We start from the raw sequence: 22,280 nt of genomic DNA, 5'->3' as shown, positions 1-22,280 counted from the left end.
AGTGTTACTGGGATCAGAAGGAAGAAAGGGAGTGTTACTGGGATCAGAAGGAAGAAAGGGAGTGTTACTGGGATCAGAAGGAAGAAAGGGAGTGTTACTGGTCTGGGATCAGAAGGAAGAAAGGGAGTGTTACTGAGATCAGAAGGAACAAAAGGACTGTTACTAGGATCAACAGGAAGAAAGGGAGCGTTACTGAGATCAGGAGGTAGGAAGAGAGAGTTACTGGGATCAGGAGGAAGAAAGGGAGTGTTACTGGAATCAGAAGGAACAAAGGCAGTGTTACTGGGATCAGAAAGAGGAAAGGGAGTGTTACTGGTCTGGGATCAGAAGGAAGAAAGGGAGTGTTACCGGGATCAGAAGGAACAAAAGGAGTGTTACTAGGATCAACAGGAAGAAAGGGAGTGTTACTGGGATCAGAGGGTAGAAAGGGAGTGTTATTGGTATCAGGAGGTAGAAGGGAGTGTTACTAGGATCAATAGGAAGAAAGGCAGTGTTACTGGGGTCAGGAGGTAGAAAGGGAGTGTTACTGAGATCAGGAGGTAGAAAGGGAGTGTTACTAGGATGAGAAAGAAGAAAGGGTGTGTTATTGGGATCAACAAGAAGAAATTGAGTGTTACTGGGATCAGAAGGAAGAAATGGAGTGTTACTGGGATCAGAAGGAACAAAAGGAGTGTTACTAGGATCAATATTAAGAAAGGGAGTGTTACTGGGATCAGATGGTAGAAAGGGAGTATTATTGGTATCAGGATATAGAAGGGAAGGGAGTGTTATTGGGATCAACAGGAAGAAAGGGAGTGTTACTGGGATCAGGAGGTAAGAAGTGAGTGTTACTGGGATGAGGAAGAAGAAAGGGTGTGTTATTGGGATCAACAGGAAGAAAGGGAATGTTACTGGGATCAGGAGGTAAGAAGGGAGTGTTACTGGGATGAGGAAGAAGAAAGGGAATGTTACTGGGATCAAAAGTTCATAAGTATATGTGATGTATGCCTGTCTTACATCAGGTGCATATGCTAATATTGCTGACTGACAAGTATTTTAAGATAGATTTGCCTGTGGTCACAATTGTGGCTTTTTTAGTTAACTGGAATGGCGCCTGCATGATGCCTGATAATTGGATTGGCATAGAGGAAAAGTTTTAATTACATAGTATCCTGTGAGCCACTCAGCCTAATTGGGAGTAGTTGGGAAGTCATATCATGGTAAATAGTAAACGTGCCTTTTGTGATTCATTTTCCTGCATACTGACCATACACGTATGTGGCCTACTGAATTAGTCAGCGTGATATGCAGCCGAAAGGAATGTGTGCACCCCACACACTTTATGTTTTATTATTATCCCTTATTTATAAAGCACCAACATATTACTCAATGCTGTACATTGAGGGGATCACAATACAAACAGAAGGTAAGGCCAAGTTTTACCCAAGCTATAACTATATCACACAAACGCAGGTAAGGTCCCAGAGAGACAATTATCTACGGTCACCTCTGATGTTATTGTAACATCCACAACAGATACAGCTACTGCAACATGCTAATATTGGATAAGGGACATAGGAAAACTCTCGGCTCCAGTTATCCGCTCAGCCTTGCTATCACTGATTGAGCAGGTTCCAGCAGATCAGATACTGTAAATCACGGAGGTGCCATGGCAGAAGAGTTATTTATGAATGAGACATGTCCCTGGTTATTCCTTGCAGACCCAATTTAGCCCTGTGCTCTGTGGGGAGAGAGCAGCGATGGATGATGTGGGGGGATGGGGGGGGATTGACGAATCCTTTGAAGCTTTTCATCTCTTCTCTGTATTCAGGATTTATTACATTTCTTTCTTCTGGATTTTTTGATATGTTAATTCTCACAAATTGTAGAGTATTAAATGTGTGTCTTTTTATTACAGCTTTTATGAGCGGCGCAGGCGAACACAAAACATATAAAAGATGCCCCCACCTTTGTAATAACCTTTCCGCGCAGCCTCCTCCTCCGCTGTTGCAGCATAATTATAGGAATATCTTCAAGGTTCCTTTCTCATTACGCCTATAACATGGGCAGCAGGCAATCATCACCACATTTACTTATCGAACATGACCCTTCTATTAATGGAAAGCTGCCAGCTTCACATGCGAGAACCCACACAGTTCAATGTATTCAAAACTTTCTTTTCATTTAAGTCCTGGAACGCTACCATAGAGGCGGCCATGTTTGTTTTTAATCTATTAGACTTTGGCACTACTGCATGCTGCTGCGACAGTGTTAGAATCTTTTGACGTAGGTGCGTCAGTGACTTTATGCTAAGGCTAATGTGCGGGGCCCATGGAGACCCCCAGAGAGACTCAGGCCCTGTCCACCGATGCAGCGGAGCATGGCAGAGATCTCCAGCATGTTGGCAGGCCTGAATCTCGGGGACAGCAGTTGTGGGGCCCACAAGCCCAGCGGCAGGCCTGAATCTGGAGAGATTCAGAACACTGAAATCACAGTTGCACATTTGGCAAATGGTGCCATGAGCGAGCCAATCGCGGCAAGCCATGGCACAAATCCAAGATGGCCACGGCGAGCTAATAACTGCTCTTTGCATCATTGCTTTGCCCACTTACGCAGGCTTATACTAGCCAGTAGGAGGCTGCGGGGAGGAGTTCGTCAGCGCTAAAGGAGCAGTGAAGAGCTGCTGAAGCTTAAAGAAGAAAGAAGATGCCAAAGATGTGGGAAGCCCTGGGAGTATAGCAGAACCCATTGCTGACGGAAGAAGGGGTAGGTGGAGACACTAGTCCTGGTGCAGCCAATGCAAAATAGCTTAAGCACTGCTCTCCAGGTGAAGGTTGGAAGCCCTGAGGCAGTAAGGATTGTACCGCCTCAGGCAGTGGCATAAATTCATCCCAGACACCCGGAGGCAAGTTCTTATTTGGTGCCCCTCTGTCACAGCCGCTGACACTGTATGGAGGTCCCTGCCCCATTGTTAGGCAGTTACTAAGGCCTTATTAGTGTGTAGACCCCTTGTTAGGTGGGCACTAGGTCTGAGTCACTTTGGGCATTAGGTGCTTACTATTGTGTAGACCCTGATAGGTGGGCACTAGGCCAGAGCCACTGTGGGCATTAGGACCTTACAACTGTGTAAGTCCCCTGCTAGGCCCCGTTGAAAGAAGGCTGTTGGTAAGGTACCTGCTTGTGTATATTGGTAGCATGTTGTCAATAGGTTAGTGCACTACACTCAGCCTGCAGTTGTCAGTTGTTTCACCAGGTCAGTCAGTTACAGAGGGATGCAGTCATTGCGGCCGCCGGTCACAATCCCGACGGCAGAATGCCGGCTAGGGATTATTGATAGGCTTTGAAATACCGACGCCTATCATAATCCCGATGCCGGAATCCAGAACGACGCAGGACCGGACAAGGTAAGTACGGTCCGCGCTGCGGGGGAGAGGGTTAGGTTTAGGGCACCCGGGGGAAATTTAGGGTTAGGCACCTTCTCTGGGAGGGTTAGGCTAGGGGAAGGGCTGGTTAGGGTTAGGCACCCCCGCCCGGGAGAAGGTTAGGTTATGGTTAGGTTTAGGGTGCGGTGAGAGGGGTTAGGTTTAGGCACCCCAGGGGGGACGTTAGGGTTAGGCACTAAGGGGGGAGGTTAGGGTTAGGCACCCCTAAAGTAGGTTAAGGGTTAGGGTGGAGAGGGGAGGGTTAGGTACTTAACTTACCTCAGTCGGGATCTTGTCCATTCGGCCTGCCGGCATCGCTATTTCATCCACCGGGCTCACGTCCGGCGGTATAACATACCGATTCCGTTATAGAGCCCTGATGGGTATGTTGTAGTTAGGCTGTGGAGGGAGGCACACACTTAGAAGGAAGGGGCAGTGTATTATAGTAATGTGGGTGGGCTGCTCCAATGTGATTGCTTACAGGTACTGAGGTTGTGACCAACCAGTCAGCAAGCTGACGAGCACACTCAGCTTGTTGAGTGGTTGAGGGTGAGAGTGGATGGAGTGAGGTAAATGCCTGACTACACCGGCACGTCAGCAAGCTCGCACTACAGCCCAGCAACCTCTCGCTACACTAGTATAAGCCCTTCCTGTGTACAAGCGTGCATCTGAATGCGCAAGGACTGTGATGCCCACTGAGTGGCTTCAGTCGCAACCATTAGAGTATGGTCATAGGGAGAGGTGTCCTAACAATTCTGTCATCCAGAGCGCAGAGAGCTGCTGCTTGGAGCATCCAAAATACGCTCCGGCCACGTACCCTGCAGCATGTAGAGTTGTCCGGAGCAGCTCTACGCTTTCAACTGCTGACAGCCCCGCCCCCTCGTGTGATGTCATGTGTTTGGGGGAGAGGCCAGCACAGGTTACTGGTGAGCCCTTCTCCAGCGCTGATCGTAAGCACCATCAAAACATGCACCAGCTCCATATTAGGTGCAGAAACACTGGCAGATCATGGCCTCCAATGTACGCCATTAAGCATCTGAATCAGAGACCAATCCCCGATATTCCCATAACACACCCATCAGATGGAAGATCATAGTGCATCTGTTTAGCAACCGCCCAACAATGTCCAATATATTCCAGAGTCAGTGCAGCTCATTCGGTCCCGTGGCTCTGTGTGCACACACACCGTGAAACGCAGTTGCCGTGCAACTTTTTTTGACGCATGCATAGTCATAAAAAATTAGGTGAAAATCATCACCGAGTCTGACCCAGAATCTGTCTCTTTATCCTCATTCTGCTGCTTCCCTTTTGGCTGGTGCATCCCGATAATATCTTGCGCCAGGGAAGATCAGTATCGCTATGTTTCCAGTGGCGTATCTATAATGATTGCAGAGTGTGCGGTGCACACGGGTCCCTGGATCCAGAGGGGCCCACACCGCACACCCTGGACCTATATAGTCTTATACTTACTTATCCGTAGTGCTGCTCTCCACCACCGAGACAGCGCTGCAGAGCAGCAAATATCACTGGTAAAATGGTGGCAGACATTTTCCCGGAGACCCGCGCACGAGCAGTAGATTCTGGCAGTAAACCAGAATCTACTGCACCGCCGGAGAGAGGAGGGGGCCCACACCATACTTGCCTACCCTCCCGATTTGGTCGGGAGCCTCCCGAAAATCGGGTGCCGCTCCCGACCACCCGGAAGGCAAGGCAAGTCTCCCGGAACCAGCCGCAGCCATCCCGCACTCCCCGTTGCCGGCCACTTAGTATGCAGCCCGGGGGATCAGATGACGCGATTCGCGTTAAATTGCGTCATCGAAGCCCCGCCCCCCGCAGTACAGTGCCTATATTACGGGCTCTGCACAGCGGGGGGCGGGGCCACGATGACGTGTTGAGCCACCACGCCCACCTGCTGTGTACAGAGCGTCCTGGCTGTCCCCTCCCGGAAGGGACAGCCTAAAGGTAGGCAAGTCTGGCCCACACTGAGCCTTCACATGGACCCCCTCCTCTCTTAAAACGCCCCATATATGATCCTATGGTATTATGATTAGTAGCCGTAGTAGCTTTAGCGTCTTTTGCCGCAGTGGTGTCTGCGATTTTATACTAATACTACTAAAGGCCTTCCCTGGTTACAGCCGGGCGTATGAATGTGCAAAGCCCGGGACACCCACTTTGTGATGCGACAATTCCCACTTGGTGCATCTTTAGAAGCTACCATCGATTGCACTATCATAAACTTGCACCTGCCCCATGCTAGGGTCAGATTCTCTGTCAGAGTATGCCCTCCTATGTTAGCGAATAAGTGTCTGAGTTTGCCAGTTATGTGACACGCCCATCAGACAGTGCATCTCTCAGAGCTGCATCCCAGTCATAGCCAAGGAAAGCCCCATACATTTCTGAGACAGTGCGTCTCAATGATTGTGTGTGCACACGTGGGACGCATGCACAGTGCTATATAGACCCCCGATATTTGTGCTGCCCCCAGTCATGTCTATGCATTGCACTTGTGAGTCGAACAGCACATGTAATATGAGCACTCCCAATAATAAAGCTGGCTCTCATTGGAGGTTGGACCTTGAAGCATCACATTTGTATAGTGCACCACTTACATCATAGAGGTTACTGGTGGTGATAACCGTAACCGGCACTAAATCTCATACTTTAAAATGTTGCCCGCCAGATAGAGCTTCTGGAGAGGTGTGCGCAGCAGCGCACATATGGCCTTATCCAGCATTGCCTTTTGTGGGTGAAGAGGGGGCGTGTCTAAGTGCTTAATCCTAACCCCCCATTCCCCGCAGCCTAACCCTAAGTCTCCTGGGTGAGGGTGCCTAACCCTAACCTCTCCCCGGGGGTGCCTAACCCCCCCTTCCCCTAACCTAAACCTAACCCTCCCAGGGGGTGCCTGACCCTAAGTCCCCCCGGGAGCCCTAAAACCTATTGCGACTGTCCGCGCCCGGCGACCGGCTTACCTTCGTTCGGTATGCCGGGCGTCGTGCTCCCGGCGTAGGTCTAATGACAGGTTTCAGGATTTTGCTGCTTCTCATTAGTACCTTGCTGGGATTAGACAGTCGGGAAGCCGGCGGTCAGTATGTAGACCGTCGGCTTCCTGTCTACATCTCATCGGACCCCGTCTCGTCAGCAAAATTACCAGTGTCGTTAGTAGTTTGCAATGAGCTGACAGTGTTAGTGATTGTGTCAAAAATAACAGTGCCCTCCCACTGACTGCGCGCTATTATTATCTCTAGCGGCACACCTGTTTGGCATAATATGAGCTGGGAGTATTTTTATTTGGCATGCACTGATTTGGAAGAACTACTGTGTGGCAAAATATGATCACAAGTAATGTGAAACAATTAATGGTATTGATGCAGGGCCATCTTAACATATAGGCACACTGGGCAGCTGCCCATGGCCCCACAATTCTAGGGGTCTTCAAGCAATGCCAGGGGTATAACCAGTGGGTCACTTATTTAATTTCTACATAACATACAAGTATTAGCACCTGTGCTGTGCCCCATTGAAGTTTGAAAAGGAGATTGCATTCATGCAGTTCTTTACTATGCATACTTTCACAGAATGGTCAGCTTCACCTTTAGGGTCAGACAAGACATATATTGAGAGGCCTACTTGTACATGACATTAGCATAGATGTATGATGGGCCCTTAAGACCTTATATGGTGTTAGCAGTAGACAGTGAGACACATTCCAACAGAATTACTATTGTTAGATGTGTAGAGACGCTAAGCATTATGGGTTACTGATAGTGAAGCCCATATTCTAGGCAAAGGGGCTTTGGAAGACAGTGTAACTCCAGACATCCTAGGACATGTCATAGCTGTATTTATTTGTCTTGGTTATATGTTAGCGCTTAGTGCGCATGTGCAAGAGATAAGAATGGTCCACGCTGTTGCACCAACCAGTGCTTGGTACCCAGTATGTAACTAATATGGGCTTAATATTCGGAAGCCAACACCCAGTCTATGGTATATAATTCAAGACCTAGACATCAGCCCTTCAGCTCGTGTATGGACCTAACCCTCCTTTAGAGGTGCCTAACCCTAACCTCCCCCCAAGTGCGTAACCCTAACCCCCCTCTAAGTGCCTAAACCTAACCTCCCTTCCCTGCAGCCTAATCTTAAATCTCACAGGGGGGTTGCCTAAGTCTAACCTCCCCCCGGGGGTGCCTAACCCTTATCCCCCTAGCCTAACCCTAACGTCCCGGGAGGTGCCTAACCCCTGGGAGCCCCTAACTTAACCCACCACCCCCCTGTGGCTGTCCGCGCCTGACGCCTGGTTTACCTTCGATCAGTAAGCCGGGTGTCAGGCTCCCAGTGTAGGTCTAATGACAGGTGTCGAGATTTCGACGCCTGTCATTTGTACCTTGCCGGGATTAGACAGTCGGGAAGCCGGCGGTCAGGATTTTGACCGTTGGCTTCCCGACTGCTTCCCATACAAACATACTGTAGGTGTGCACTGTTTGGGGGCATATGCGTAGTACACCAATCATGAGCACCAGAATGTCTAATGACAGCATTTTATTGAAGTTCTACATGTGTATGAATAAGAGTCACCAGGAAAACTGGAAATATGCAGATTTGAGTGACATTAAATACACTCTGCAAAAACACACAGCAATATGGCACAGCAATGATAAACATACACAAACTAATTAATCTTACATTAGCTGAGCCTCATGAATGGCTTTTGTTGCCAGAGATTCCAAGTAGCATTCATAGCATTCAGTGCCTCAGTTGAGTGAGCACACCCCGAGATGATATACACAGCGAGGGCCCAGCCTGCTCACAGATTTCTCACTATCTGACACTCTTTGGGAGACAGACACAGGGAAACAAATAGCCTAAATTAGGACAGCTATTCTAGTTTGTCATGAAATCTCCAGGTGCTTACAAGCCCATTATCTCAGCCAACAGCCCCAAAAAATGGAGAATGAAAACAACCGAAGACAGATAACAAGACCCAGGGATGAATAACAAGCTAGCCAATTCTGAATCATGAAAATACATGACTGTGCAGCGTCAGTTCTGCTTTCTTCACCTGTAACTCATCAAGAACTGACTCCGACTCTTACGTGGATGCAACTAAATTGCATTGATTACCGAAATGGAAATACAGTTAGCATCACATTTTTATCTACAAATATATATATCTCTATGGGGCCTATTCATCATTACTAAAAATTTGATGGAGGTACTTAGGTTTAGAACTCGCATGGAGTTCTACCTACTTACCGGAGGAATTCATCATTCCTCCTCTCCATAAGTATCTATTTACGGAAAGCTGTCATTTCCGAAAAGCTGTTATTCCGAAAAGTGATATCTCCTGTGTTAAATGTCTTCATGAATACTAAATTAACTGTAATTAAGGAAAATGTCCTTAAAAACTTTATTTTAGTGTTGATGAATAGGCCCCTATATACAAAACCATAGCTCTGTACATAACCTATTTTATTACATAGAGGCAGATGTACTAAACCGTGGAAAGAGATAAAGTACCAACCAATCACTTCCTGTTTTTCAAACACAGGGGTCAATTCATAAATAGGTGTGGTACTGAATTGAAACTTATCAGTATAGATCACATCAGTTCGATGCGATCAATAGTTTAGACAAGTAGAGATTCATGTACCCTCACATGTTTTGCATAGCGATGCCCCCCTGGTTGCAGCCCTGTGTGAAGGTATAATTGTGATGCCCTTGAGACTTTTGAGGGAGAGCCGCAGGGAAGGCTCTAGGGTCTTTTGACCAGTGCAACCGAACGGTAGCGCCACCCCATTGGGAGCGCAGTGCCACAGTTTGGAGAGAGCAACACCACTCCTCCTTTCTCTCCTTGCTCCCTCTGCAGGCAATGCATGCACAGTGGGCCTGATTCAGAGCCGGTCGCTCTGACAGAGCGCTCACTCTGAATCAGGGCCGGTCTTTTTTTTTTTTTTTTTTAGAACGGCCTCCTGGCCGCTCATATAGCTGTGGGTGACCACCCACAGCTATAGCGAGCGGCCAGAAAGATGGTCGCGATGGTCAAGACCATCGCGACCATCGGACTTGCGACGAGACCCTTGTGGTAGGGTCTCGTTGCCGCAAGCCCCAGAGAGATTTCGGCATGTAGTCCGCCGGTCTATTAACTACATCCCTGTTGTGACACATGCCTATGCTGGTATCTACCATTGCGGACACCAAGAGATGCTGTCACTAGCAATTTACCATCTCCTCCCCTTCCCTTTATACATAACACCTCTAGGAGCCTAATTTCTCCTACTGTGTACCTCTACAAATCTTTACCCTGCAATATGCTTTTCCCAATAGCTTCAACCACTTATTTCTAACTCAGTCACGTTCCAGTCACGTTCCACTTCCACAACACACTTGTTCGAGGGTCTCCTGTCGAGTTAAGAGAATGGATCATAAGTTCAGTCATTAAAGGCTGAATAGAGATCATGGAGTTCAGTGTGTTGATCAATAGGTCAATCATTTTGATGAACCAATTTTGTCTACTTGCACTACAGTAAAACCCTTGGCAAGCAAAGCTGTATTTGGCACCTACTTAGAGTGATGGTCATTTATGAAGTCACGTGCACCCAATGTCCAACACAAAATGTCTTGGCTTTGCAACATTCAAGGAAAACACGTACTCTACAATCTCAGAAGAGACCGCCACCATTACAAGTGCCTGTTATTACACCTGCTTCTTTGCAAAAGATACCACTTTGATCAGAGTGCCAGTGACAGTCAAACTACACTTAAACTATATTATATGTTTTTATATATATATGTGTGTGTAGCTCAATATCATTATGAATTTTTACTCATTTGTTTTCCCCTGTGATGATGAAGAAGAAAGAGGCCTACTGATACAAAGGCACCATAGTACTGAGGAAGAACTCCAGAAAGCATGACAATAAATGGTGAACAGATACTATACTAGATCTGGAGTTCCATACATACTGTAGGAAATAATTTGGAGACCTGAGCAAAACAAAAGACTTTGCTGGAACATGAATTCACGTATCCAAATGCAAACACATGGAGTAAAAAAAAATATTCGAGTATAGCACTATACTCGTACATTTCCCCAACTCTGACCCTATTACATTTTGCCCTAGGTGTATTAGAGCACACGGTCCATCTAATGGGCGACCTGTGTGCGTGTCACATGCGTGTCGGGGAAAGTGGTTCTGTACACAGATGTTTGAATGCTCACATAGGAGGTTATACTGAGACAGAGAAATCAGGGGCGTATCTACAATGGGTGCAGGGTGTGTGGGGAACATGGGCCCTGGGTCCAGGGGGGCCCTGTACCACACACCCTGCACCCATAATATTACTTACTTCTCCAGAGTCCCACGTCGGCACGGGGGCCTGGCAATGTAAAACAACTGGAAAATGGCAGCGGCGGCCATTGTCCCGTCATTTGCACATGCGCAGTACAGGGAAAATGGCCACCGCAGCCTTTTTCACGGTGACCTGTGCATACACTATAGACTCTGGGCACATTCTAGTGCCCAGAGTCTATAACTCCGGCGCTGGCCGTGCACAGCTCAGTGCGCTGCCGGACGCAGAGGAGGGGGCCCGTGTCGGAGACTGCACACGATACAGGAGGGTGGTGCTTGCCATGCTTATAGCTCTGAGACAAAATTAGGCTTACCCCAAGCAATGAGGCACCAACTTCGATAGATATAAGGATACATCTAGACCATTTGGCATAGGACCTGAGAAATTGGGTAAATGGACTCTAGAGGCAAAGCTTGAGAGCAATTTTGGAGAGATGATGGAGAAATAATCTCTAATAAATTTTAAACCCCCTGTAAATGTTGTGTAACATTCACTTCATCATGGCCCAAACAACAGTTATTACAAGCTTAGCAAAGAAGACAGTTTCCGAAGATGCTAAAGCAGCTTTAACGCAAGAGTGATGGGTGACTGATTAGGCTATGGTAGTAGATCACTAAATTATCTAAATAGATTATAACAAACAGTAGGTAGCCTTTGTAAATGTAATTAACAAAAGCAAGGGCCATATTCAATTAGCCGCGATATTTTCGCTGTCGACGGCGGAATCTAGTTTCCGCCTACATTGTGTGTTTTGGACGCGGAAACTTATCAGGCGCGCCACCTCTATTAGCCCTATTTAATTCCAAAGGACGCGAAAATGCGTCCCGGCGATACTCAAACAGGTGAAAAGTGCTGTCAAAAATGGGGAAATCAGCCTGACACCACCAAAAGATGCACCAACATTGGGGATCACTATAGATACCCCCGAATAGCCCTGCTGAAGGTATTTGGGGTGCTTAAGTGCTCTCAATAGCTGCTAATTTGCGTCTTTGCACAAGTGGTGAAGAATAGCATTTAGCAGTTTTTTTTTGAGAAAATAACTAGTCCCAGCAAGTTTGGGGTACATGAAAATGGGTGCAAGCATGGTTAAAAGTCGCTTCAGTGAAGTTTTAATAAACGTAAAAATCGCACTTTCAGCAAGCACCTGCATTCAAAAAAACACCTCCCCCATACTTATAGACCCCCCAAAAGTCTAATTCACTAGTTTTTAAGTTTGTACCCCAACTTTGTACTTTTTTGCCCCATTTATCAAAGTAATTTTTTGGGGTGTTCATTTGTTTTTTACATTTTTTGGATGCAGTTAACCTTTGGGGGGCTGTCCCAAGGGTGCAGAGTGATTTCCCCACCTTTGCACCCCAAAACCGCAATTCTTCACTTTTTCCGCCTACTATGCATAGGCGAATCTTTTCCGCCTATTACATTGCATTGACTTTCCGCATATGCGATAAGTCTTTGGAATTGAATACTGAGATAAGTTTTCGCCTGGCGAAATGATGTCACTCGCTGTACTTTTCCGCGGATACGGACTTATCGCGGCTAATTGAATATGGCCCTAAATGGGAAAAAATAACAATCTGCTTCGTTGAACACTTTCCATTATACGAAAATAAAGGCACAAAAATTTAAAAAAGAAATAAATATATTTGGTGTGATTGAATATGGGAGGGATTAACAAGATGGAGAATATGGTCTTCTCCAAGTGAGTTACTAGCAAATATCAATATGGTTATTCTGTTCGATCAAAAAGCATTTTCTTTTTATAGAATCTGATTATGCATATGCACTAGAGCAGTGGTTCTCAAACTCAATCCTCAGGACCCCACACAGGTCATGTTTTCCAGGTCACTCAGCTGGTGCACAGGTGTGTTCATTACTCACTGACACAATTTAAAAGACCCACAGGTGGTGCTAATTATTTCACTTGTTATTCTGTGAGGAGACCTGGAAAACATGCACTGTTTGGGGTCTGAGGACCGAGTTTGAGAACCTGTGCACTAGAGGTATGCAATACAGTTGTGTACTTTTGTCACCCTTCACATTTAAGGTATTCAGCAATATATATATATATATATATATATATACACACATACATACAGGGGCGTAGAGAGCCACGCCGGGCCCCGGGAAAGAGGGGGCATGGCCTAATCACGGGAGGCATGGCCACGCCCCCTTGAAGAAGAAAAAAAGGTGATGCTGCGCGCCGGGGAGGGGGTGTTGTGAGCAAAGCCAGAGGGGGGTGCGATCAGTGTGATCGCTCCCCCCTTCAGGCATAGGAGATTGCTGTGGCTGCTGGTTAGCAGCCGCAAGCAATCTCCCACTGCAGCCCAGCAGCACTGGGCTGCTGCAGAGGGAGGGAGTAGGGAGGAAGTGAGGGGGGAGCGGCGCCGGACCCGGGCCCCCGCTATGGCCCCTCTGGAAGGCCGGGCCCGGGTAAACTGTACCCGCTCCCCCCCCCTCTCGGCGCCCCTGTATATATATACACACACATACACAGTATATATTGCAATGCACATACCAGCATTGGAGAAAGGAATGGAAATTCTACAGCAGAGCTTCTATGTACAGTATTATATCTGACAAGAAGCTCAGCCTGCCAAAAGGAATGATAAACATTGTGGGGGCTGAACCACACCTGGCAAGAGAGAGAATTCAGGAGAGCTATGCAGATGCTTACAATGCTTCGGGCTGCTTGCCAGGAGTATGCTCCATCGAATAACAATGTGACGCTGACCAGCTTTACCCCACCAAGATGAGCTCCTTCAGCTCTTGGAGAAATAAGACAATTTGTATAGATGGAAAATCTGGGTGCAATAGTGAAGGACAATCAAATATGGGGCAGCATGGTGGCATAGTAGTTAGTATTACTGCCTCACAGCACTGATGTCATGATGTCAGTTCCTGTGCAAGGGCTTATCTGTTTGGAGTGTGCATGGTCTCCTCGTGTTCGCGTGGGTTTCTCCAGGTCTTCTGGTTTCCTCCCTCAACCACAGCGCTGCTTTGGGCACCAATGCAGGATGTCTTATCAATGAGATGAATTGCAGGAGTCACAGGAGAGGTGCTATGATACCTCGTCCCTCTGGTAACCTCTCCCCTGGCTCTACTGCTGTTTGATACTAAGGGGGAGATGTAGCAAACCTTGGAGATAAATAAAGGGGAGAAGTTGCCCATAGCTACCAATCAACTTCTGGTTGTCATTTTATAGACTGTGCTACATAAATGACAGCTAGAAGCTGATTGGTTGCTATGGGTAACCACTCCACTTTATTTCTCTACAAGGTTTGATATTGTACATCTCCCCTTAAATATCATGTGGAATGTACAGATCTGGGGGGGGGATGCAGCAATATGGTCAAACCCCGAAAATGCGGGTGTGACCTCATTTCTCCAATGCACCAAGCCCCGGAATGCGATGCGATTGCTGATTGGCGTTACCCTTCTGCGCATGCCCAGAGGGGCTTCTGGGTCATAGACTCGGAAGTCCCTCCATCGCAAAGGTCCGTTTTTACCGAGAGCGGTCCTTTGAGGTGTTCGTCGTGCATACCAGCGTTGCTAATGTAACCCTCCTTTACCCTCTTCATCCTTCAAGGCAGTGTGGGCCATATTAAAAAATTTGACGAAGCCGAGGGCCACTAAGAAATACTGCGGTGTTTAGACTCTGCCCCCTCCTCACACAATTATGACCCATAACTGCCCCCTCCTCACACAATTATGACCCATAACTGCCCCGTCTACAATTTTAATTATGTCCCATAACTGCCCCCCTCTGCAGTGCCCTCAGTATTGCCCCTTATACAGCACGCCCAGTATTGGTCCCCCCTATGCAGTACCCCCAGTAGTGCCCTTTATATAGTGCCCCCAGTAGTAGTCCCCCCCAGTGTCGGACTGGGGCATTAAGGGCCCACCAGGGAAATGCAGAGGCAGGGGCCCGCTGAAGGGGTATGACCAAAATTGGGTAGATATGGTCATTAAAAAGAGGTGCACAACCATTCCACAAAGGAAACATAATATTATGCATTCTCAGACAGCAATTTGCTCAATTTAGTCTAATACATTTTATCTGTACCCCCTTAAGTCTAATAATACTAATCAGTTGCAGCATTGGTAGAATAATAATATAAATAGTATCCGCTGTGTGAAAATTCCCAAATCAATAATCACCAAAGTTGGGAGGTATGACATTCCAGGACCGCAACTGAATGACGGTGGAGGGCACCATGTCTCTCTCAAGGAAAGACTGCGGGCAGCTATCTGTGGGACGGGCAACTTCAAATGAACCCCCACTGGGCTGCTGTGGAAGGAGGGGGGCCAGGTGAGAGGCTGTGGGGTGAGGGTCATTAATTTGCGTGGTAGAATGTATAAGGGGCATTATTGTGTGGTAGAATGTATAAGGGGCATTACTGTGTGTGGCAGAATGTATAAGGGGCAATATTGTGTGGTGGAATGTATAAGGGGCATTACTGTGTGTGACATAATGGGGAATTACTGTGTGTGGCATAATGTATAAGGGGCAAATACCGTGTGTCATTTTATGTATAAGGGGCATTACTGCGTTTGGCATTATGTACAGTATAAGGGACATTACTGTGTGTGGCATATTGGGGTAAGGGGCATTACTGTACATGGCATAGGGGGGGGGGCAAATTACTGCCTTGCCCTTGGTTGCAAAACTCCTAGTTTTGGCCCTGGATATACACATATGTATACATAGCACAAACAAATGAGAAAAAAAATGAGAGAGATGAAAGATTTATTTTACACAAAAGAAAAAATGTAAATACTAAAAAAGGCTTTATTTAAAATAATTGTGCTTACTTGCCGTCCTTAGGTGTGACGTTGATCATGATTGTGTATCCATTCATTTGCACTTCTGGATGGCAGCGACTTGCAATGGGGAGAAGGCGCAAATGTGTATGGGGACAGAGGTACATATGGAGAAGTGGGCAAAGGCTCAAGTGACAGTGGGGCAGAGTAAATTGCAGAGGGACACCTGGGTAAGGTGAGACACAACAGTGGAAGGTGGTGGAGGGACAGGTGGGGAGAGTGACAGAGGGACAACAGTGGAAGGTGGTGGAGGGACAGGTGAGGAGAGTGACAGAGGGACAACAGTGGAAGGTGGTGGAGGGACAGGTGGGGAGAGTGACAGAGGGACAACAGTGGAAGGTGGTGGAGGGACAGGTGGGGAGAGTGACAGAGGGACAACAGTGGAAGGTGGTGGAGGGACAGGTGGGGAGAGTGACAGAGGGACAACAGTGGAAGGTGGTAGATGGACAGGTGGGGAGAGTGTCAGAGGGACAGGTGGGGAGAGTGACAGAGGGACAACAGTGGAAGGTGGTAGATGGACAGGTGGGGAAGGTGGCAGAGGGGCAGGTGGGGAGAGTGGCAGAGGGACAGTAGAGAAAGGTGTAGAATAGACAGCTGTGGAAGATGGCAGAGGGACAGCTGGGAAAGGGGGTAGAAGGACAGTCAGGAAAGGGGGCAGAGAGATAGCCTGGAAAGGGGGCAGAGGGACAGCTGAAGAAGGTGGCAGAGGGACTGCCGGAGAAGGAGGCAAAGGTGAGGCCAGGGAGAGGGGCAGAGGGAAATCCAGGATAGATGGGTAGAGGGACAGCTGGTAAAGGGACAGAAGCACTGCTGGTAAAGGGGGCCTAGAGACACACTGTCCTTAGGGGTTTACAGTGCATGCACATTCAAGGTCTGGCCAATGGGAGTGATGGGAAAATTAGAGCTAGGAGGGAGGAAGGAAATACAGATGGTCTGGAGGCCCCTCAGTGAGATGAGATCCAAGCCCCCCAACTAGAATCCCCTGTTCAGTTGCTGATGACAGGGAAGCCCACTGCTGCCGGAGTGTAGGGGTCAGGTGAGTGTGGGTAAGAGACTTGCACAGGGATTAGTGAGGTGTCGTGTGAGAATCAAGCATGGTACCTGCATAGAGAGGTCCCCATAACATCCATGAGCCAACCCAGCATTCTGCAGGACCTGTTGCTGAGGTTGATGAGTGCAGTGGGAGGGCTGCTGCTGCCGTCGTCGATGAGGACGGGGGCAACCACTGCTGCGCGCAGATAACGCGCTGGAAGGGGGGGTGGGAGGTTAGCTGCCGGCACTGAGGACGGGGATAGGCTCTGTTGCTTCCGGCACTTAGGACACGGGGGCCCGCTGCTACCAGAGGTAAGAAAGTGCAGCGAATGCCGGCACCGAGGATAAGGAAGGGGTCCCACTGCTGCCGGCGCCATGCTCACGGGGGCCCGCTGCTGCTAGCACTGAGGACACAGGGGGGCCCGCTGCTTCCAGCGCTGAGGATGAGGGGCCCAGCACTGAGGACGGGGAGGCCCGAACCTCAGGGGAGTCCTGATGCTGTCGATGGAGGAGCTCGATGCTGCTGGGGGCGGAGGGCTGAGGATGGAGGGGCCCAGCACTGAGGACGGAGGCCTGATGCTGCCGGCGCTGAGGAGGGAGGGGGCCGATGCAGCTGGCATTGAGGACGGGAGCACCAACTTAAGCTGGCGCTGAGGACTGGGGCTGCCCTGTTTGTCTGTGCTCCATACAGCATCCTGCCCGTAATCCCTGATGGTGGCCCTGCTCAGAGAATCAGTCTGATCCTGCATGGCCCTGCCTCCCAGTTAAAGTGGGCGGTTACAAAGCAGGAGGGCCCACCGGGGATTTACCCGAATCCCCAGCGGCCCTGTCCGAGCCTGGTCCCCCCTATGCAGTGCCCTCCGTAGTGCCCTTTTATATAGTGTTCCCAGTAGTAGTGCCCTTTATATAGTGCCCCCAGTAGTAGTCCCCCCCTATGCAGTGCCCCCAGTAGTGGTCCCCCCTATGCAGTGCCCCCAGTAGTAGCCCCCCCTATGCAGTGCCCCAGTAGTAGTCCCCCTATGCAGTACCCCCAGTAGTGCCCTTTATATAGTGCCCCCAGTAGTAGTCCCCCCTATGCAGTGCCCCCAGTAGTGCCCTTTATTTAGTACCCCCAGTAGTAGTCCCCCCCATGCAGTGCCCGCAGCAGTAATCCCCCCCTATGTAGTGCCCCTAGTAGTGGTCCCCCGATGCAGTGACCCCATTAGTAGCCCCCCTGCTAGTAGTGTCCCCTGATGTAGTGCCCCAAGTAGTAGTCTCCCCCGATGCAGAGCCCCCAGCAATGCAGACAAAGACATACGCAAGAAAAAGAAAATACTTACCTGAATCCCCGATCCTGCTCCCGTCGCCATCCGCTCCTCTGTCCTCCCGAGCCGGTCCGCTCTGCATTATGGGAGAGACATCATGACATCTCTCCCATCACCCACTGCGGGAGCCGGAAGATGGAGCTCATGAGTGAGCTCCAGCCTGGCTCCTGCAGTGGGCGCAGCAGCCATTGAGAGCCTGTCTGACTCTCATTGGGTGGCTGCCAAAGCAAACACACTGCCGGCGGTGGCGGTGTGCTTGTCTCTGTGTACTGCGGTCTGCACTACAGTATCCATCGGCGGGCCACGAGGAATGGCTCCACGGGCCACGGCACAGTTTGAAGACCCCTACTCTAAAGGGACACAGGTTACTAACTGCTATGTAATCTCTTATTACCCACCCTTAAACTCATGGTAAGTTGTGTACCACCTATTACTATTCCACTGCCTCCACCCAAGCTAAATTGTAAGGCTTGCTTGGTAAACCTATTACAGTTATGAGTATGATGTATAGTGCACAGCAATGCATACATATAACATGGGATTAACTCAATTTTGTTAATACCACTTGTCTTTTCTTTACTTCTAGGCTACTCCATACATATGATCTCCTCCGTGCTCCACCCTCTACCGGTAAGTAATACATAGACCGTATTAGATAACTTTTATATAAGACAAGTCTGATTTATACACATTTGTTTCAGTATATTATATCTGTGTCTACAGACAGAAAATTAAAATTTGACATAAACAATTACCATTAGCTTAACAGTGAATGAGAAGCAATAACCTTAGAAAACCGTCCTAGTACAGTATATAGGCCGTATAGTCTATACAGAATTATGTGTAATTACACCAGAGTCCCGGAACTATTCTTTCTCTTGACAATAGAGTTAAAGGAATTTCCCTTGTACTTTAGAATAAGTCTCCTTTAGTTACTCTCCTGTATGTTGGTTATATACTAATTGAAGTCCTTCGATGCTGACAGCTGTTATATCCCTGTATCTGTACTAGGGGTGTGCACCGGCCTCTTTTCGTGTTTTGTGTTCTGGTTTTGGATCTGGATCTTTCTTCGTGTTTTGGATCTGGATTGGTTTTACCAAAACCACCTTTCCGTGTTTTGGGTTCTGGGTTTTGTGTTTTGGATCTGTATTTTTTTGAAAAAAAGCATAAAAACAGCTAAAATCACAGAATTTGTAGGTTTTTCTGCTCCTATGCTATTATTAACCTCAATAACCTTAATTTCCACTAATTTCCAGTCTATTCTGAACACCTCACACCTCACAATAGTGTTTTTATGTCCAAAAGGTTGCACCGAGGTAGCTGGATGACTATGCTAAGCGACACGAGTGGGCGGCACAAACACGTGACCCATCTAGGCGTGATACTGCAGTGGCAGACAGGATGGCAGTTTGAAAAACTAGGCCCCAAACTGTACATAATGCAAAGGAAAAAAAGAGGTGCAAGATGGAATTGTCCTTGGGCCCTCCCACCCACCCTTATGTTGTATAAACAGGACATGCACACTTTAACAAACCAATCATTTCAGCGCCAGGGTCTGCCACACAACTGTGGCTGAAATGATTGGTTCGTTTGGGCCCCCACAAAACAAGCTGGCAATTAATCTGTCCCTGCACAAACTGGCTCTACGGAGGCAAGATGTCATCCTAATCCTCCTCATCCACCGATTCCTCACCCTCTTCAGTGTGTACATCCTCATCCTCACAAAGTATTAACTCGTCCCCACTTGAATCCACCACCACAGGTCCCTCTGTACGTTCTGGAGGCTGGTCTCCCTGGAAGAGCTGATAATTCATTTTGATGAACATCATCTTCTCCACATTCTGTGGAAGCAACCTCCTACGCCTTTCGCTGACAAGGTTCCCGGCTGCACTAAACACTCTTTCGGAGTACACACTGGAGGGGGGGCAACTCAGGTAAAATAGAGCCAGTTTGTACAGGGGCCTCCAAATTGCCTCTTTTTCCTGCCAGTACAGGTATGGACTGTCTGACATGCCTACTTGGATGCTGTCACCGATGTAATCCTCCACCATTCTGTCAATGGTGACAGTATCATATGCAGTGACAGTAGACATGTCAGAAATTGTTGCCAGGTCCTTCAGTCCGGACCAGATGTCCAAACTTGGTCCTGCCTGCCCTGCATCACCGCCAGCGGGTTGCTTAGGATACCTAAGTTTTTTCCTGGCAGCCCCAGTTGCGGGAGAAAATGAAGAAGGAGCTGTTGACGTGTCACGTTCCGCTTCAGCTGACAGTGTGTTCACCAGCAGGTCTTTGCACCTCTGCAGGCTTGTGTCGGCCGGAAAGAGAGACACCACATAGGCTTTAAACCTAGGATCGAGCACGGTGGCCAAAATGTAGTGGTCTGATTTCAACAGATTGACCACCATGGAATCCTGGCAAAGCGAATGAAGGGCTTCATCCACAAGTCCCACATGCCGAGCGGAATCGCTCCGTCTTAGCTCCTCCTTCACTTTCTCCAGCTGCTTCTGCAAAAGCCTGATGAGGGGAATGACCTGACTCAAGCTGGCAGTGTCTGAACTGACTTCACGTGTGGCAAGTTCGAAGGGCTGGAGAACCTTGCACAACACGGAAATCATTCTCCACTGCGCTTGAGTCAGGTGCATACCCCCTCCTTTGCCTATGTCATAGGTGGATGTATAGGCTTGAATGGCCTTTTGCTGCTCCTCCATCCTCTGAAGCATATAGAGGGTTGAGTTCCACCGCGTCACAACCTCTTGCTTCAGGTGATGGCGGGGCAGGTTCAAGAGTGTTTGCTGGCGCTCCAGTCTTCGGCACGCAGTCGCTGAATGGCGAAAGTGGCCAGAAATTTTTCGGGCCACCCAAAGCGTCTCCTGCGCACCCCTGTCGCTTTTCAGAAAATTCTGCACCACCAAGTTTATTGTGTGAGCAAAACATGGGACGTGCTGGAATTTGCCCAGATGTAATACCCGCACAATATTGGTGGCGTTGTCAGATATCACAAATCCCCAGGAGAGTCTAAGTGGGGTAAGCCACTGGGTGATGATTTCCCTCAGTTTCTCTAAGAGGTTGTCGGCGGTGTGCCTCTTACTGAAACCGGTGATACACAGCGTAGCCTGCCTTGGAACGAGCTGGCGTTTCTGAGATGCTGCGACTGGTGACTCTGCTGCTGTTGCTGCGTAAGGTGATACATATACCCAGTGGGCTGTCACAGTCATATAGTCCTTAGTCTGCCCTGTTCCACTTGTCCACATGTCCGTGGTTAAGTGGACATTGGGTACAACGGCATTTTTCAGGACACTGAGGACACTTTTTCTGATGTTTCTGTACAGTCTCGGTATCGCCTGCCTAGTGAAGTGGAATCTAGACGGGATTTGGAACCGGGGACACACTACCTCCATCAATTGTCTAAATCCCACTGCACTTATGGCGGATACCGGACGCACGTCTAACACCAACATAGCAGTCAAGGCCTCAGTTATACGTTTTGCTTCAGGATGACTGCTGTCGTACTTCATCCTCCTCGCTAAGGACTGTTGGAGGGTCAATTGTTTAGTAAAAGTAGTGGTGTTCATCCTTCCTCTCTGAGATGATGAACGACTCCCAGCAGCACCGGCAGCAGGAGGCGTAGCAATGCAGGATCCTCCGGAGGAATCCGGGATAGGAGAGTCAGTCATGCCAGTGACATGGCCTGCAGGACTACTTCCGATCCTGACTAAGGAGGAAATTGACGAGGAGGGAGTTGACGGTGTGGTTTGCAGGCGCTTGGATACAACAGGACAACGGGATTTAGGTGTCCCTGGACTGCTTACGGTCTTAGCCAAAGTTTCTGAACTTGACAGTAACTTATTATGAACGCGCTGCAGGTGCCGTATAAGGGAGGATGTTCCTAGGTGGTTAACGTCCCTACCCCTACTTATTCCACCTTTACATAAGGTACATATGGCAAGACAGTTGTTGTCCGGATTTGGATACAAATATTGCCAGACCAAAGAGGTGGAATGTTTGGTCTTCTGCCCAGGCATGACCGTGATGGGCTTTTTCATCCCACGGACAACAACTGTCTCCCCCGGAGCCTGATTTAAACAAACCACATCACCATCAGAATCCTCCTCGCCAACTTCCTCCTCAGCGCCAGCTACACCAGTATCCTCATCCTGTTGTACTTCAACAGTGACATCTTCAATTTGCATATCAGCAAGTGGACTGTGGGTGCTCCTTTCAGCACTTGCAGGGGGCGTGCAAATGGTGGAAAGAGCCACCTCTTCCCGTCCAGTGCTGGGAAGGTCAGGCATCGCAACCACCACCACACTTGGACTCTCCTTGGGGATTTGTGATATCTTCTTAGAAAGCACAGTTCTTCGCTGTGCTTTTGCCA

The 22,280-nt window shown here is 48.5% G+C and overlaps 1 protein-coding gene across 5 annotated transcripts in view; it reads right to left on the bottom strand.

Annotated features, from left to right (window-relative positions):
• GRIK5 (glutamate ionotropic receptor kainate type subunit 5) overlaps nt 1-22,280 on the bottom strand; it is a 344,326-nt gene that overhangs the window by 159,641 nt on the left and 162,405 nt on the right. Inside the window, exon 1 of one of the 5 annotated variants that reach the window (XM_088453186.1) lies at nt 16,671-16,955. The exons of the other annotated variants lie outside the window; for them this stretch is intronic. Coding sequence (XP_088309312.1) covers nt 16,671-16,695 — 25 coding nt within the window. The 5' untranslated portion in view covers nt 16,696-16,955. Of the gene's footprint in view, nt 1-16,670; nt 16,956-22,280 lie in introns of those variants that run through there. 5 annotated transcript variants of the gene reach the window in all.

This window comes from Taudactylus pleione, unplaced genomic scaffold (genome assembly GCF_031769625.1).
Source record: "Taudactylus pleione unplaced genomic scaffold, aTauple2 ptg000572l, whole genome shotgun sequence".
Classification (NCBI taxonomy): domain Eukaryota; kingdom Metazoa; phylum Chordata; class Amphibia; order Anura; family Myobatrachidae; genus Taudactylus; species Taudactylus pleione.
Note: the sequence above shows the minus strand (reverse complement) of the source record. Positions and strands in the feature narration are given on the sequence as shown.